The 15,465-nt window shown below is 39.8% G+C and overlaps 1 protein-coding gene across 1 annotated transcript in view; it reads right to left on the minus strand.

Annotated features, from left to right (window-relative positions):
- Nucleotides 1-13,145: 13,145 nt before the first annotated feature.
- The window catches only part of cemip2 (cell migration inducing hyaluronidase 2), a 31,965-nt gene continuing 29,645 nt past the window's right edge, over nucleotides 13,146-15,465 (minus strand). The window contains exon 24 of the mRNA XM_042488029.2: nucleotides 13,146-15,454. Coding sequence (XP_042343963.2) covers nucleotides 15,255-15,454 — 200 coding nt within the window. The 3' untranslated portion in view covers nucleotides 13,146-15,254. The remainder of the gene's footprint in view (nucleotides 15,455-15,465) is intronic.

The raw sequence follows: 15,465 nt of genomic DNA on the forward strand, positions 1-15,465 counted from the left end.
AGGGTGAAAATAATTAAATAATAAATAATATGAATGATAAAGCTGTATACTGAGTCTGTAGTAAAAAAAAAGGACATCTTGTTCAGTTTCAGCTTCTGTGAGGCTGACCTGTAAATGGCCCAACACCAAATAAATAAATGCAATTACAACACCTACAGTTGCTTGCCTGCTCAAAATCTTCTCGTTAATTTCAGTTCATTCCATTAAACTCCTTAAGGTCCCTGAGTAACTTTTTTTTTGGATGGGCTTTTTAATTGGCCGTCTGATTAGTGGCATGCTTTTTCTGGGGTTGTGGAGTGTCAAGCTCCGACTCTAACAAGTCACAGAAAAAAAAGAAAGAAAAGAGCAAGGCATGCCCTTGCAAAAGCAGATGGCATTAGCCAAAGAAATAACAAAATACTTGAGATAATTGCTCAGTTAGTTTGTAATCCACAGAACAAAAAAGTCATTGTCAGACTGTCTTAAAAAGAAATTACTTTTTCAGTTTGTTAAAGATCAAAGGGCATCTTTTCCCGAAAGCCGCGAAAGAAATGAAGAAACGCTTTGATTTTTAACCATGAAGAGCTGAATATCACCTCAGCTGAGAAAATTAGAAGGAATTCTGTGTTGTCATTCTCCAATAATGTGGAAATACACAAACAGGTCTTATGAAACAAATTATTCATCTCACAATTTTACCCAACTTTCATATATTCAGAGCTTAGGTTCTTTTTCCAGTCAGAACTTTTAAATCATTGCTCATGAAATCTTCTGTATTTGTCACCACCAAAAAACCTCTCTGAGAGTCAGAAAGTGCCCAGCTTTGACTGAACATGAACATCAGAATGAAACATCTTCACGCTCTAAAGTGCAGTCAAAACTGTGAGCCACAAGTAAAATATAGTAAATTATTTAATGTTTTCAGACTAAAAGCCTGATTGGCCCTCTTCAAAGCCTATATGTCCCATATGTTCCCATCTAATTGATGTCAATGCACTTGTACTTAAAATTAAAGAGTAAACAAATTCTGCTAATTAATTACATAATTAAATATCGTTCTGAAGTCAATTAGCAGGAGTAAAAGCAACTGTTGCAGATGAGCTTCTACAATAATTTCTGATCGTAATCAGATATATTGTGTATGGAAATACATAAATGCGAATCTAAATATAGTCAATATAAGTAATTATGAACTCTAAAATTAGCAAATGTTATTTTTTGCTGATTCATTGTTTATTATGTTAAAGATCCTGGAGGAACAAGAGGTGCATGTCCTACCTTCAGCTCTGTGCACAGCGGAGTCAGAACTCTTCTTGTGTGAGATTTCCTCGTCATTTTCCTCTGAAAGACAAAATAAGAGGGAGAAGAAAGTAAGAAAATATCTGCTGTATTTCCCAATCATGTAAATGGGCTCCAAAGTCTAATCATAAAATGTGTAAGTTAATTACTTTTTAAAGTGTCTTGCACTGTCATAACATAAAAATGTATTATAATGTTTGAATTTCTACATTTTTCTTTTTATGCCTGCAGTCATTGTCCTTGTTATGTACTTCTTGCACAAAGTAAGTGTTGATTCCACAGCCTTCATACTGTCAGCATGATGCAATGCGCTGAAAACATGCACACTGAATATGGCTGCAAGAGACTAGTCCAGGTAGTTTATTTTCACTGAGCACAAACATTTCTTTCATCATTTATCTTTCTTTACTTCACTTCATCTGGGTGATATAAAGTTAATTACTGCAAACAAATTTTTCAAGGCTAAATTAAAGGTCAGTTTTGTTACCAGCAGGATTCTAATGATTTAACAACTTTGCATCCTGAACTTTGCCCCAGTGCTTTTTTCTCAAACTACATTAGATATGAGGATTAGCTCTCAGGACGTTTTAGGTCCAGGGGTTATAAAAGTATTTCAGACTCAGTTAATTTAAAGTATTACCAAGAATTACTGAATTAAAGAAATATTTCACTGTTCGAAAGATGGTCTTTCTATAAAACTGGGCTGTATATGCAGTAGAGGTAGGAATCATCAGAGGCTCCATGAAATGATATTATCATGATAATTTAATCATTATACATAATTTTTATGAGTTTTTATGATGTTTTGTGATACGCGGAGTATTGTGATAATATATATTACAATACACTGCCCTTTTCAACAGTCATTTATGTCCTTGAATAAAAACTTGATCAACATCTGTATTATCTAATGAGATAAAGTTTTAAAGATAAAGCCTCAATCTTGTTTATTACAGCAAAATGAATCAGCTGGACTGAAAAAGGAATTGGTTTTATTAATTTAACAAAAGTTTAATTTGTATAAGAAATAAAAAATATATAAATAATGCCACACAAAATATTGCCATACCCCGCTGTATCAATTTTCCCCCCACCTCTCTGATGCAGTACAAAAATGCATATTGGAAATATGTGAAAAATACTTTTGAAATTGGTGGTACATGACCAGAGAAAAACAGAGAAAAGAGGCTGTGGCATCTGCTTTTGCACAAGAGATACACAACCTACAACTACCAGAATGCACTGCAAAACACCAGACAAATAAATGCCTCTGCTGGTGGGGGACATAATGCAAGCTTGGCTGTTTTTCCACAGTAATCAATATGGCGTCCGGCTGGTAACAAAGGATCATGAAATTACAGCTGAACAGTGCCTTAAAATATTTTTTTGAAAACATTTTCTGTGAGAAAAGGGCAACACAATAACAGAGTCTTGGTTTGTATTTTATTAGCGTTGCTTAGTGCTACTGTTTGATCAGAGTTTGGTCTGTAAAAAAGGGAGAGGCGGGTGGGTCTCTCTCTCGATCCACTTCTATACTCTTTGTGCAAAAGCCCCAAAACCAGAAGACGAGCAGAGAGATCTGGGCGCTGATAAGACGGAGGGAAGTTCACCAGAGTTCATTTACACAAACTACCCGGACTGCAAAGCATCCCTTTAATGTTTCCAATCACTAAAAAAGATACCATAAGAAGGCAAACTGCAAACTGCTGAATTTAAATGTTAAATAGGCTATAAAGATTTTGTAAAGAAAATATATATTAAGAAAACATTTCACAGTTTTGAATAAAAAAAGAGAAGAGAGGAGGGTCTGGCTTTACCCTCTCCCTAAGTTATTTAGCTTTTTTTTCTAATCTAATTTCACAGTTCATTTTGATGGTGCTGATGATGATTCCTGCTGCTATATGTTTCTTTTCTTATCCTCAAACTGACCACACTGATCCATCAAGGAGCTCCATACCAAGTAGTCTTTGGCATTAATGGCAGGAGGCAGGTGTGACAGACTCCAGCACCGTCTCAGCTCTCACCCGTCTCTCCCTTCACAAGATCTAACCATCAGCTTCTCCAGCTTCATTACAGCCACCTAGACTTAAGCAATTTGAGCTCCTCTGACTTCACTTTCTCCACCTACTCAACATTTTCTCCCTTCTGCAGTGGTCCCAGCTCCATCCATTCCTTCATACTTTTTTAATGTATTCAGTGGTGAGTGCCGTACTCAGAGTCTGGCGTATAGCCACCTCGCTTAAATGAGCAAATCAATGTAGGAAATTTGTGTAATGAATTCTGGATCATCTTGTCCTCAAACATGGAATGGTCTGGTAAGTGGCTCATCCAAGTCTTTCCTCCAACTCTGCATTTATCTTTCCATAATCAGACATCACCGTTTTCTTTTTTTTTTCAATTTACTGTACATTTATGCAAAAAGAAACGACATCTCTCACCCCCTCTCATCCTCTCTATACCTTTTTCCTCCCTTGAAACCAAACCAGCTGGATCATGTGATGAAAATAATTAACAAAATTGCATGTTTTTAATTTATATACCTGCAGAATCTGTTGAAATTAAGAAGGTTTCTTCCAAAAGCGACTTCCAGGGCTGCAGTGTTTACCCCACTGATAATTAGCCCCTGTCTCCTCTCATATCCTAACACTAATTACTGCTTCCTCTCTCTGTGCGACAGAAAGGTTGGGGATGCATTTTTAAGCAGGCTGATGCCATCAATAATTCACGCCCCGCATCCACAGACAATATGTGTGTTTCTGTATGCCCGAATTGGTGAATTTCTCTCAAGTAGGCTCACACCAGGTACATATTTATAATATATTACTGGCCCAAAGAGACAGAAATCTACAAAATCAACACAGGGTGAGTTATCATTTGTGATCAGACCAAAAACTGCAAACATCGGTCCATGATAAGATTAGAACCATATTCATTCGTCTATTGTTTCAACCTCTCTGCAGCTGTCTGGGTAAAATTCAACTAGCTGACAAGCTGTAATAGATGAGCCAAAAGCTAATGCAGCCTCCTGTGGAGAGGTGTCACTAAAACTGTCCATCGTGCCACTGAAACTCCTACACATCTCACAGGCTGTTTGACGACAGTCTAAATGGCAGCCAGCAAACCCATGATATTCTCAATATGCTCACACAATGATGCATCGGTAGTTTATGAGCGTGTGTGTGTGTGTGTGTGTGTGTGTGTACATGGGGGTTTGAATGACTCAGTCAGGCTGGCTTTCCATCTGAGCCACACGCACTAATGAGGGACAGCTCATCAGTGTCTGAACGACAGCCACAGACCGGCTCGGAGACAAGTCACTGATCACTGAATCATGGAGAAGAGACCTGAGTGTCTCAAGCATGAAATACATAAACACAAATACACAGATTCTATCAGTAATGACTGTTCTGCGCTGAAGGAGAACAGCCCAGGTCATGACTGTATCTTCCCTCCCTCCGCATCCTGGAGATAAAAACTCTCAGACGTTATAAAACTATGCTTGGCTCTCGGCTATGTGTAGCAGGAGATGCTGTTGTTTTGAAAAAGGTGTGATGGAGAAAACTTACACACAGTCCAAAGAAAAGTTAAACTCAAAGATGTGAAAAAAGACGAAAGAAAAACAATGATTTCTCTGTTTAGGGGGCAGAGAATCCCTTCAAGGCTTGTCCTGGAGAAATGTGCTAAATCCATGTTTTATCAGACTAACAGGGATCAGGCTATTGTGGATGATTTATACATAGAGAGCATATGGTTGCTTCAGTGTCCAACGGCCAACAGATGGAGGAGCAAAGCAATAAAGAGAGGGAATATGGGGAGACGACTATCATTTATTCAGCACCCCCAGCAGTCGACCACTTCTCCGCATTGATCTGTTACTACAGCTTACATAATGCATTTTTTATCATCACCCAATAAAAATTCAACACATGAACAGTGATCCCAAAAGTAACACTGCCAAATCGCTGTGTCCTCGTTTCCACTACTTTTTCCCCCTCCAACTTTAATTTCATCAAACTTTCTGTGTGGGGGAAAAATCATTATCATTGGCTAAATTGTTCTATTTTTTATACACTTAGCCCAAGCTTCATCTCCAGGAGAGCAATCAATTCAAAATGGCCGATGTCTTACCACTCTGAAGGTCTTTGAGGCTCCTTTTGGAATCGCTGTCCTTCTCCTCCTCACTTCACTGAAACTTCTGAATCCTCCCCTGGGCAAAAGTCCTTGTTTTCTTTAAAAACTTCGAACAGAAAGGTGTAAAGCTGAGTACTTTCACAACCAGATGAGGAAAGAGAGAACAAAGCCAGATGATTGGAAGAAGAGAGAAATGGTGGCTGAGAGAGAAGATGGCTGGTTCCAGGAGTCAGAAGCCACAGGTGGGCAAGACGTCCCTCTGCTAGTGGAGGCGTGCTGGAGGACAGGGCATGACGCAGCCTGTGTTCGTGTCTGACTCTGTGTGTGTGTGTGTGTGTGTGTGTGTGTGACACTGTCAATCTCTATCAGAACACATCTGTAGGTCCAGGAGAAACTCGGGGCAGAGGACGAAGATCAAGATCTTCCACAGTCATCTTCTGACAGCCTCAAAATCAAAACCAGCTAACTCCTTCAGTTATTATCATCACAGGTATTGAATTAGTCCAAAACTCATGCTCATTTGTTTAAGTGCTTGTTACGGCGAGCTTTGTCCGTGTTTAAACCTTAAAAGGCAAAAAGGGAAAGATGAAGAGAGGATTTCTTCTTGTGTTGAACCTCTATGTGAAACATAGGTCATCCATGAAGATTAAATAATTGTCCATGGTGATGAAGATGAAGCTTCACTTTTCCTTAAATGACGTGGCAGGTCGCCTCTGCCCTCCCTCATTGGCTGATGCGTCTGTGCCTTGTTCCTGTAATAAGCGGGCGAGGCCTTGTGTTTCAGCAGCGCGGAGGAGAGTGAAGATCAGGGTGTTCAGGGAGACCCGTTCCTGCAGATCTGGTTGCCGCCTGGGCCTGATGAGCATCTGGCAGGTGGAACGTCATCAGCCAAAAACACCTGAGTCACAGTTACTCTGAGGGGCTGCAGGGTTGGAGACTCAGTGTGTGTGTCACCCCCAGTGATCCGGACCCTTTGAGCATCTCAACAGGGCAGGTTGCTAGGTGAGGCTGTTATGATGCCCACCCCGAATCCCTCAACCCACCCCTTCACAAACACACACAAGCACACAAACACCGCACTGTTTCAAGGGAGGACGGTTAATGATAGCAAATAAAGAAAAGTAAACAGCGGGTGGCTAATGAGTGCTAATTTAGAACGGCGCTCTGCTATGAATTAATGAAGAGATCACTCGGATGCCACAGCAACAGAGGGGAGGAGCTGTCTTGTGGGATGATAGTGAGGGGCCCCTGATAGTTTTAGGGCCCTGTGATGCCTCTCTGTTGTCTGGAAACATGAGTATGACATAACGTCTCATTTGGCGCACTGGAATCCACCTGTAACAAATCAACTTCCCTCCTTTTATTTCACTCGTCAGTGCCTTTCCTCCATTTTGTGTTCTTTTTTTTAAGTCTCAACTTCTTTGTCACCTTTTATTCCTGCTCTTGCTTTCCCTTTCCATCCATCCTCCCACCATCACTTTGTCTCTTCTCTCATCATGGCCTGTCTGCGCTGATGCAGCTGTGAGATTGCAAAGTGGTTCATTCAATAGTGGGCTGTCACATCAGGTACAAACCGGTGCTGATCAGGGCTTCATTCATTTTCACACCGCTCCATCATGCAACCGGGCACACCTGCTGCACAGACACACACACACGCACACCAAAAGCCTCCTCACTGTTAAATAAAACCTTGAAAACATGCTCAAATCAGAGGGAAGAGACAAGTTTAAGAAAAGAGAGCAAGAACAAGATAAAGTAATTAGGAGAGGCGTAGCATCTTAGACAATAGCTCCACACAACAGCGTGGCAATTAGTAATCAATTACCTGACTGTGGGTGGCAGTGAGTAGGTGGTTCTCTTTTGCAAACTTGTTATTACAAATTCTCCATGAAGGGCACAAATAAGAAGAGACAATAACTGTGGAAAAAAGAGTTGGATAATAAGGAGGAGGTGGAAGGGTGAGGACATACCACAGGGACAGAAAAGAAGATGAAATGAAGAGGACATAAAAAGCTTGTGACCTTAAGTTGTAAAACGAGGTATTTTATGTTTTATGTTAGTTTAAAGATGGACAAAAATGTTAACTTTGATGGGAAAAAATGTCACTAAAAGCAATGCAAAAGACAAAAAGCCATTTTAAGTCATACTAGCTGTGCAGGTAATGACCAACTCTAAAAGAGCATGGAAAAGTAAAGGGCACTACACTGAACTGCAGTAGAAACTGTACCCTCATATGTATATACATGCTCCATATCTCCACACAAGGCAGCTTTAGGTCTTTAGCTCTCATATGTGATTGAAGGGAAAGGACGTTATATACAATCGATCAATACTGTGCAAAAGCAGAAAATATTAAAGCCTTTTTCTTATTTTCACATACGGACACACAAAATCTATATCTAATCAGTAAGTATGGTGGCGCCTTAGGGCACAGACTGCCCTCCACAACACAGAAATCACAAAACAGAAAAACTGCATCGCAAATATTGAGCAATTGCATTATTGAGCCAGTCATTTGATAAGGTTCTCAGGGTAAGTAGGTCTCTGGTAACTAACTGTACATATGTCTTCTGGCTAAATACTGAGTGAGCGTCTCAGAGGATTTACCCCGTGATCACTCACAAGGTAAATCCTGCTCTCTCAGGGGCTGACAAATGTTGGTTTTAGCTCTGTTGCAGGATCAGATGTATCAGTGACAGCCTGGAGCAGTAGCTCTCTGCGGAGCAGCAAGCCCTGATGTTTGGTCAGTCACAGCGGACACAAATCTTTCTCCAGGGAATGATGATAATGTTGATTTGGTAACCACACTTCATGTCTCAACTTGAATTGTATCAACAGCCAACTGGTTTCACAGCGAGAATTAGTTTAGTTGGAGATTGAGGCTGGCAGCGTCGGGCGCCATTGCCACCATCATCATCATTTTCATAGTCATCAGCACTATCCTGATTACCATCACTAACTGCCTTGTAATTCCATCAACATTTCCGTGGCCTCATAAGAGCAGATTTTGTTCAAACAGATGAACATCAGCAAAAGCTTTCGGAAAGTCATCAGCAATGACACAAAACTGTGGTTCTGATCAAAGCAATGCATTCAGCCTCCACAACGTCCCTTTACAGCTGAACAAAATTGAAATGACCAAATTAAAGCATCTTTTAATGTTTGTTGCACACATGGCGCAATGTCATTTGCAGTTCTCTGAATTATCCTCTGGGTCACGTTGAAACACAGCAGCGCACAAATCAGCCGAGACTCACGTGAAGTTTGGCTTTAAAAATCCCATGCTGGGTTTTAGCATTTTAACATCTCACAGCCCCTTCGAGTCCCCAACACACAACACGTAGCCACATATTAATAGAGTGAATGCTTAAAATGCAAGAATAAGCCTTTTGACAATAAATAACTGCATCATAATCCCTTTTTTATTGCATTTCTCTGGGCCTGATTAGCTCGTGTCGTGCTGCGTGGAAAGTACAAGGCATATTTTCTCATAACAGCTCTGACTGGTTCAAGCCTATAACCATCACACCCATACCTCTTCATCTACAGGTATAAGGTTAATTTACTGACTAATGGGCCTTCGAGCTGATGAACCATTTGATGTAAAGGGTAATTGACTATCTCTGACTTGTGTGTGAGAGGAGATTAGGAGACTTTGTGTGTGTGTGTGTGTGTGTCAGCATACTGTCAGAAAAGATTATGGTGATCATTAAAATATTTCCTCTGTGACCTTAAAGTGATCCCACCCACCTTGGCGCGGACTCATCAGTTCATAAAGAAGCAGTTTGTGGCCATTTTGCCTTAGTTGCATATGCAGAAATGTTAAGAGAAGCCAAAAAAACAAGTTTTGCTTCCTTCAGCTGTACTATAAACACAAAGTCATGCATGATTGTTCTATATTTTGTCCCACCTGGCCACTGAAAAACATTCTCATGACTACTGACAACACAGGAACCCCGTCCTTGTGTGGTCACAGGTGGTCCACCACACCTTCCCTGCCTGTCAACACCTAGCAGAGAGGAAACTGAGGCCGGACACGTAATCAAAAGCTCCCACTGACACCCCTGTGTGTCTTTGTGTGCCACTTTGCTGCTGTTACTGTGACATTAAGCAGACAGGAGATTTACATTACTCCTCAGGGCAGCAAGGACACCGGGAGAGGGGTTGTCATGGAAACGGACCCCTACATGGCTGTCAGAATTGTTTAATTATTCAGGACCACCATCACCGAGCATCAGCGGGGAATCAACTGGAACCGCTGAACCGACTGAATGGTGAGATTAAAAAATTATACCAAGTGGCGAGTTGGGGAATCCAGATAAACTTACCTTGAATATACAGTACTTAACTGTGGGACTACAAAGCCCCTGGGTGAACTCAGCTAATGAGTATTTGCTGGTCTGAACACACATTTCATTTATATGCAAACATGAACAGCTCACACCAGTAATCCACTAATCTAAGGCAGGAAGACAGGACGCTTTTCTTTCAAACATCAGCCAGTGGTCATGTCAGCTTTTGAGACAGGTGCACAGTATATTGCTTAAAATTCACTTAATACCAAAATCTGACTTGTTGACATTTGTCTAAATGTTTTTTTTGTGCTCTATGAATGTATAATTTCAAAGAAAACAGCATGTTTAAGGTTACAGTTAGTACAAAAAACGCAACAAATCAAACCAGTCAAAGTAAGCAGGTCAAACCAGGTTAAAGCTCGCTGGTGAGATAGCCACGGGCCAGCTAGGGGGGTGTATCTATGTTCCCAGGGTCTATGTTCCCCAGCTCAATATCCTCTTTTTATGACTCATTAATGAGACCCCTTCAAAGGGATTTATGTTCTCAGCAATGTTTTACCCCACAGGTCAAATGTTCAATGTATGTTGAAATGGCCCACCTACAGCTTATAGCCTACTGATCTTATGCTACTTGAAACCTACAGCCTCAAATTTGTGGGCAAGACATTTTTCTTGCCTTTAAAAATTGATACTGCCACAGCCCCTGAAAGTATTTCACCATTCAAACTGCACTTGAAACATCCATATCTTGGCGAAGATTCTCAGTCACCCAGATCATGGTAATTCTAGGTGCTAAATTGTAGGCAACTGGACTTGCTTGACTTTCTTGCAGGCATTTCACCTCAGACTAGTTGGGAGTTGCAGGCTTTAAACCCTGTGTGGGTGTAAACCCTTACAGAGTCGTTGAGGTCACATGTGAGCTCTTCACCGTATGGGTCATCGACCTTAACAGCCCACATGATGGCCGGGTGGGTCAATGACTCACATGTGACCTCAACCACTCAAAAACTCAGATTTCACATGTGACCTGAACGACTCTGGGTTGACACCCACACAAGGTCTGAAAGCCGGTGACTCCTGACCAATCTGTTAGAACAGATGAAGCTACTGGGGTCAGAGGTGAAGATACTCCAGCAAATCCAGTTGCCTATAATGTAACATACAGAAAAACATCCATATCCTTTCATTCTTTTGCAGTTTAAACTGCAAAGCTAACTCTTACCAAACGCTTACAATCTTAGTTTATATCAAGAGACATAGGCCCCTGGGAACATACAGTCGTCCCCCTGGCTAGCTTTAATTTATTTAGCCTATTTTCCACCCCAAGCTGTTTCTTGTAGTTGATATAAATCAGCGACGATTAACAAATCTGTGATACTTTAACTTGTTATCCACACAAATAGTAGATGATACTTCTGATGATAACATTTAGTCTCTGAAAGTGTTGCATGTTTGTGAAGATTATCTTATTGAACAAAATGTGTAAATATCATAAACCTTTGTTTGCCACAGAGCTCATTTTCTGAAATAATCCAAAATTCAACAGAAAAATTCCACAAGATAACTGAGACAATGCTATCCTCTGCTTCGGCCTACAGAAAAAAATCATCCCTGGAGCACTCTGTTCTGCTAAAACTAGCCTAGCTTAACAAAATTGCATTGACTGCCATCTCAGCTTTTGACTCCAGAGGTGTTTTCAATTGTAACTGAATAATTATTAATTTATTATATTGGTTTTAAGGGCATCAATAAAACAGGAAATGAGAAGCTAAACCTGATATTGTATTCAGGATTTTTTTATATTTTTTGTTCCTAAGTCTGTCTTCCTACATTTCTATGTGTTCAATGTTTTTACGTGCCTGCAAGACAATTTACCCTCAGGACTGTATAGTTTGAAGTGTTTACCCCCCTCATATTCAGATTTTAAGACTAATCTTAGTATGTCATGTTGTTAATCTGTGGTTTGGTTTTGCTGCAAAACAATAAATCAGTGTGAAGACATGAAATGAAGGCATAACATCCTATTCACATGTAAGAAAATTAAAAATATATAAATAAAAAACATTAAAGCATCTATTGAGGAAATCCACAAAGTGGAGTACATGTAATTGTTGCTATAGCTATACCCTTCTCATGAAAACAATATACAATATAACGCTAAGGGCTACCGCCCACTCTCCAGTTCATACACACACACAAGCCTCTACAGTGTCATATTTTTAGCCATGGCATTTCTCTAATTGTATTTGCACAGTTCAAAAGCCTGAGTATTACATAATTTAAACTCAGCTGTGAAGAGCGCACGGCCCATCCATGTGATATAGAAACATCATCATCATCAAAGGATTAAAAAAAAAAAGAGAGCCACAAATATAACCCTACACAAACTTTTAGAAATATGCTGCAGCTATGGCAGAGCTGTTGGAAATATTCTCACTATCTGCACCTATAATGTGAATGTTTAAATATGTCCTGGCCGACCTGCAACACGGGATTCTGCAGAGACAATCGGTGTGAAACAATGAGAAGGATGTTTGTTTTTCTTTTTTCCTAATGGCAGATGCCTTGGTGTCACAGGGAGCTGCTGTCCTCCCGTGCATCGTTTTGCCTGCAAAGTGTGTCACACCAGTCTGTCCTCGCTCATTTCCAGAATGGTGTGAAGTGTGTGGGAGCACTCAGTCTTCATGGTCAGAGAACATTTTATGGACAAGTAAAATCACTATCTGAGCCATATGGTGGGCTGTGGTCTGTTAGGACTGCACCATATTTCTTTAGACAGTGACAGGTTTTATATCTTTTTCTTTTCAAAGATCTTCACACACCAGCACACACGCAAATTCAGTCTCACAGGGATATCGGCAGCTGTGTTTGTCTGGTTTGATGAAGCAGGTTGGTGAAACCTGTACGACTTTGCATATGTTGCTGCTGGTTTTTTGCCCTAACTGTTGACTTAAGGGATCAACTGTGTCTAGTGGATGATAAATTCATACATTTCTAACTTTAATTTGTTCCATAATGTTTAGTAGCAAAAGCTGTAAACCATCTTGCCATATCCTTTTTTCCTTACTGTTAATCTAATAGTTTTATTTGTGTAACAGATGATGTTTACTTTGGCTCATTAAAACTTCCTCCGGCAAGTCTCTGTGTTGGCAGCTGGTGTGTTGAAATTAATACTATCATTCCAGAAGTTACAAACATTTCTAAGTCTTACATACATTTCTTATACACTGTATACAATTACAATACCGACTTCATTCCAGCATCTCAGATACGAAAAATGTGAATTTGTACCAAGATGTATTCTAAAGTGGATTTCCTAAAGAATACTAGGGTGCCCCCAAGCGGTGGAGGTATATAACTGAAGCTAAAAAATTCAAATATGTTGAATATATGTGCTTGTCACATGTCTATAGCTTGGGGGAGGAAATTATAAAAATCGGATTTTATCACAAAGCATACATGTTTATTTAATTGGCAAATTTCATAACAAATGCTGAGTGTCCATGTTGAACAAATCAGCTTAATTTCTTTCTAATGAACAAAAAATGCAGTAAATACACACACAATAGACAACCTATTTGACATTTCCATTACATATACAGTTTGAGTTATAACATTAAACACCGTATTTACAAAGCTCACTTCTATTTAAAACATTAAGAACTCTGGTTGTGCATCTTCAAAGCATCAGTTGAACAAAAGGCAAGGGGCTGGAAACATTTCTTACTTGTTCATTTGCTCTTTTTAACAGTAGAGTGGTTAAAAGGCAACAAGGTCATTGTCCTCCAGAGGATCTCTCTCCGTATCACACGGTCAGTCACATACTCACACAGTCCCACACACACAAACACACAGTCACAGATAGGTATTTATCATTGCTCAGTGGGGGAGCCCTGCTCACATCCAAACACCCTTTAAAAGATAATATACTGTAAGTCACAACATAAAGCCTTCCGCCTTACAGCTGGTATATGATCTGTATGCATTTTGCTGCTCATTACTGTACAGTCAGGCTACCAACACTAAAAAAAGGCACCCTGTATTCTATCTAAACACGGTTTTGGCAATAATGCACATAAAAAGATCATGACTGAGGCAGATGAAAGGTAAAACATTCAACAAAAGTATTTGTGCAGGACATGTGGCCAGCACTTGAGACACCGTCACTGCGAAGAGATAAATAAAAATCTGAAATACAAGATCCAGTAAGTCCATGTAGGAATCCATAAAAAAAGGTGCTTAAAGTCTTATGTTGTACAGCTGCACGATGATCAGAGGAGGTTTTCCAGTTACAGATTCAGTTGTTACAGACATCAGCTAAAAAGCTAAAGGATGTGTGTAAGGAGTGGTGAAAGAGAGTAATGGCCTACATGTTAGTAACTTATCTATTTAAAGAAAGACAGTAAGACAGTAAAGCTGGGCAACATGGAGAAAACCAAATATCATGATATTTTGGACCAAATACCTCAATATCAATATTGCCACAGTATTGTAGTATTGTAGGGTTGACTATTGGTGCTTTGACAAAATATTTACACAAAGGGGATTTTGGGTAAATAATTATCAGTAATGCAGATATAATGACTAAGTGGGTAAGGGGAAATAACAGCTAGACCAGTTTGGTAAGTTCAGAAAATGACATCACCGTACTGTAAATTAGCCTTTAAAACAAGGAAAAGACAACACTTACAATATAACAACATCCAAAATATAAGATATCTAGTCTCATATCATGATATTGATATAATATAAATAAAATGCCCAGTCCTACAAGATAGCTAGATTTATTTTACATCAAACTACCATATGTATATTTGACCATTTAAATTTTAATATGGCTTGTTGTGACTTTGTTTAAAAAAATAGAGGTGTTTTGCATCAAATAATGAAAATAGCTAACACACCTAACCCACTGGCTGTTTCGCACTAAATGTTCATTTTTGGCTTAATATTGCTGCTTAATTCTAAGATACAATGGCATTTATTTTCATCACTTCCCTTTGACCTGAGCTTGTCTAATCCACCTTGTTTCGTTTTCTGTTCCAATCGAACACGGTCTCATTTCAGGGACAATGCAATTTATTTTCCTAATTTCCTTCTGGCCGTCGTGTATCTAATGCATTGTGTTCTGTTTTCAGACTCAATCCAATCCATTCTGTTTTCATTTACTACATAATAAATAAGAGACTGGTAGGTAGATTTTAAAGGTTTTTTTGTTTTTGTTTCTGTTTCAAGATAAACAACTGAGTTATTGCAATGCTCCATTTGATCACTTTGGCTGATAAGGCAAGTTGTGTCTTTAAAAGGAAAGTGCATTGACTCAACGGCCCCAAGGCATACTTACACACACGCACACACATACACAAAAATCACTAAAATACTCACCCCGTATATAATAAAATACCTTCTCTCCACTTGAAATCGGTAAACATCTTTTGCCATTGTTAATAAATTAAAAGGTTCAGCAGTTCACATTCATCAGCTGGTTGTGTGTGTTTGTGTATCTGTGTGCAAGTGTTCTGGGTAGTTAAGTTGTATAGTTCACATGGGTCATTGTAGTCCTGTTGCTATTTTGAGTAGCTCCAGGTCTTTGCGCGTTTGAGCTGCAGGTGGCGTACAGCCGTATGCCTCCAAACCCAGAGGCAAGTAGCGCTCCTGCAGCCCCAGGAACTCATCCCCCTGCCCGGCTTGTAGCGAGACCCACGGAGGGGTTGAAGAACCACCCTGGAAACCCCAAAGTGCCAGACTCTCTGCAGTGAGA

The sequence above is a fragment of the Plectropomus leopardus genome, chromosome 4 (assembly GCF_026936395.1).
Source record: "Plectropomus leopardus strain MGB_pleo_1.0 chromosome 4, ASM2693639v1, whole genome shotgun sequence".
NCBI classification, from domain to species: Eukaryota; Metazoa; Chordata; class Actinopteri; order Perciformes; family Serranidae; genus Plectropomus; species Plectropomus leopardus.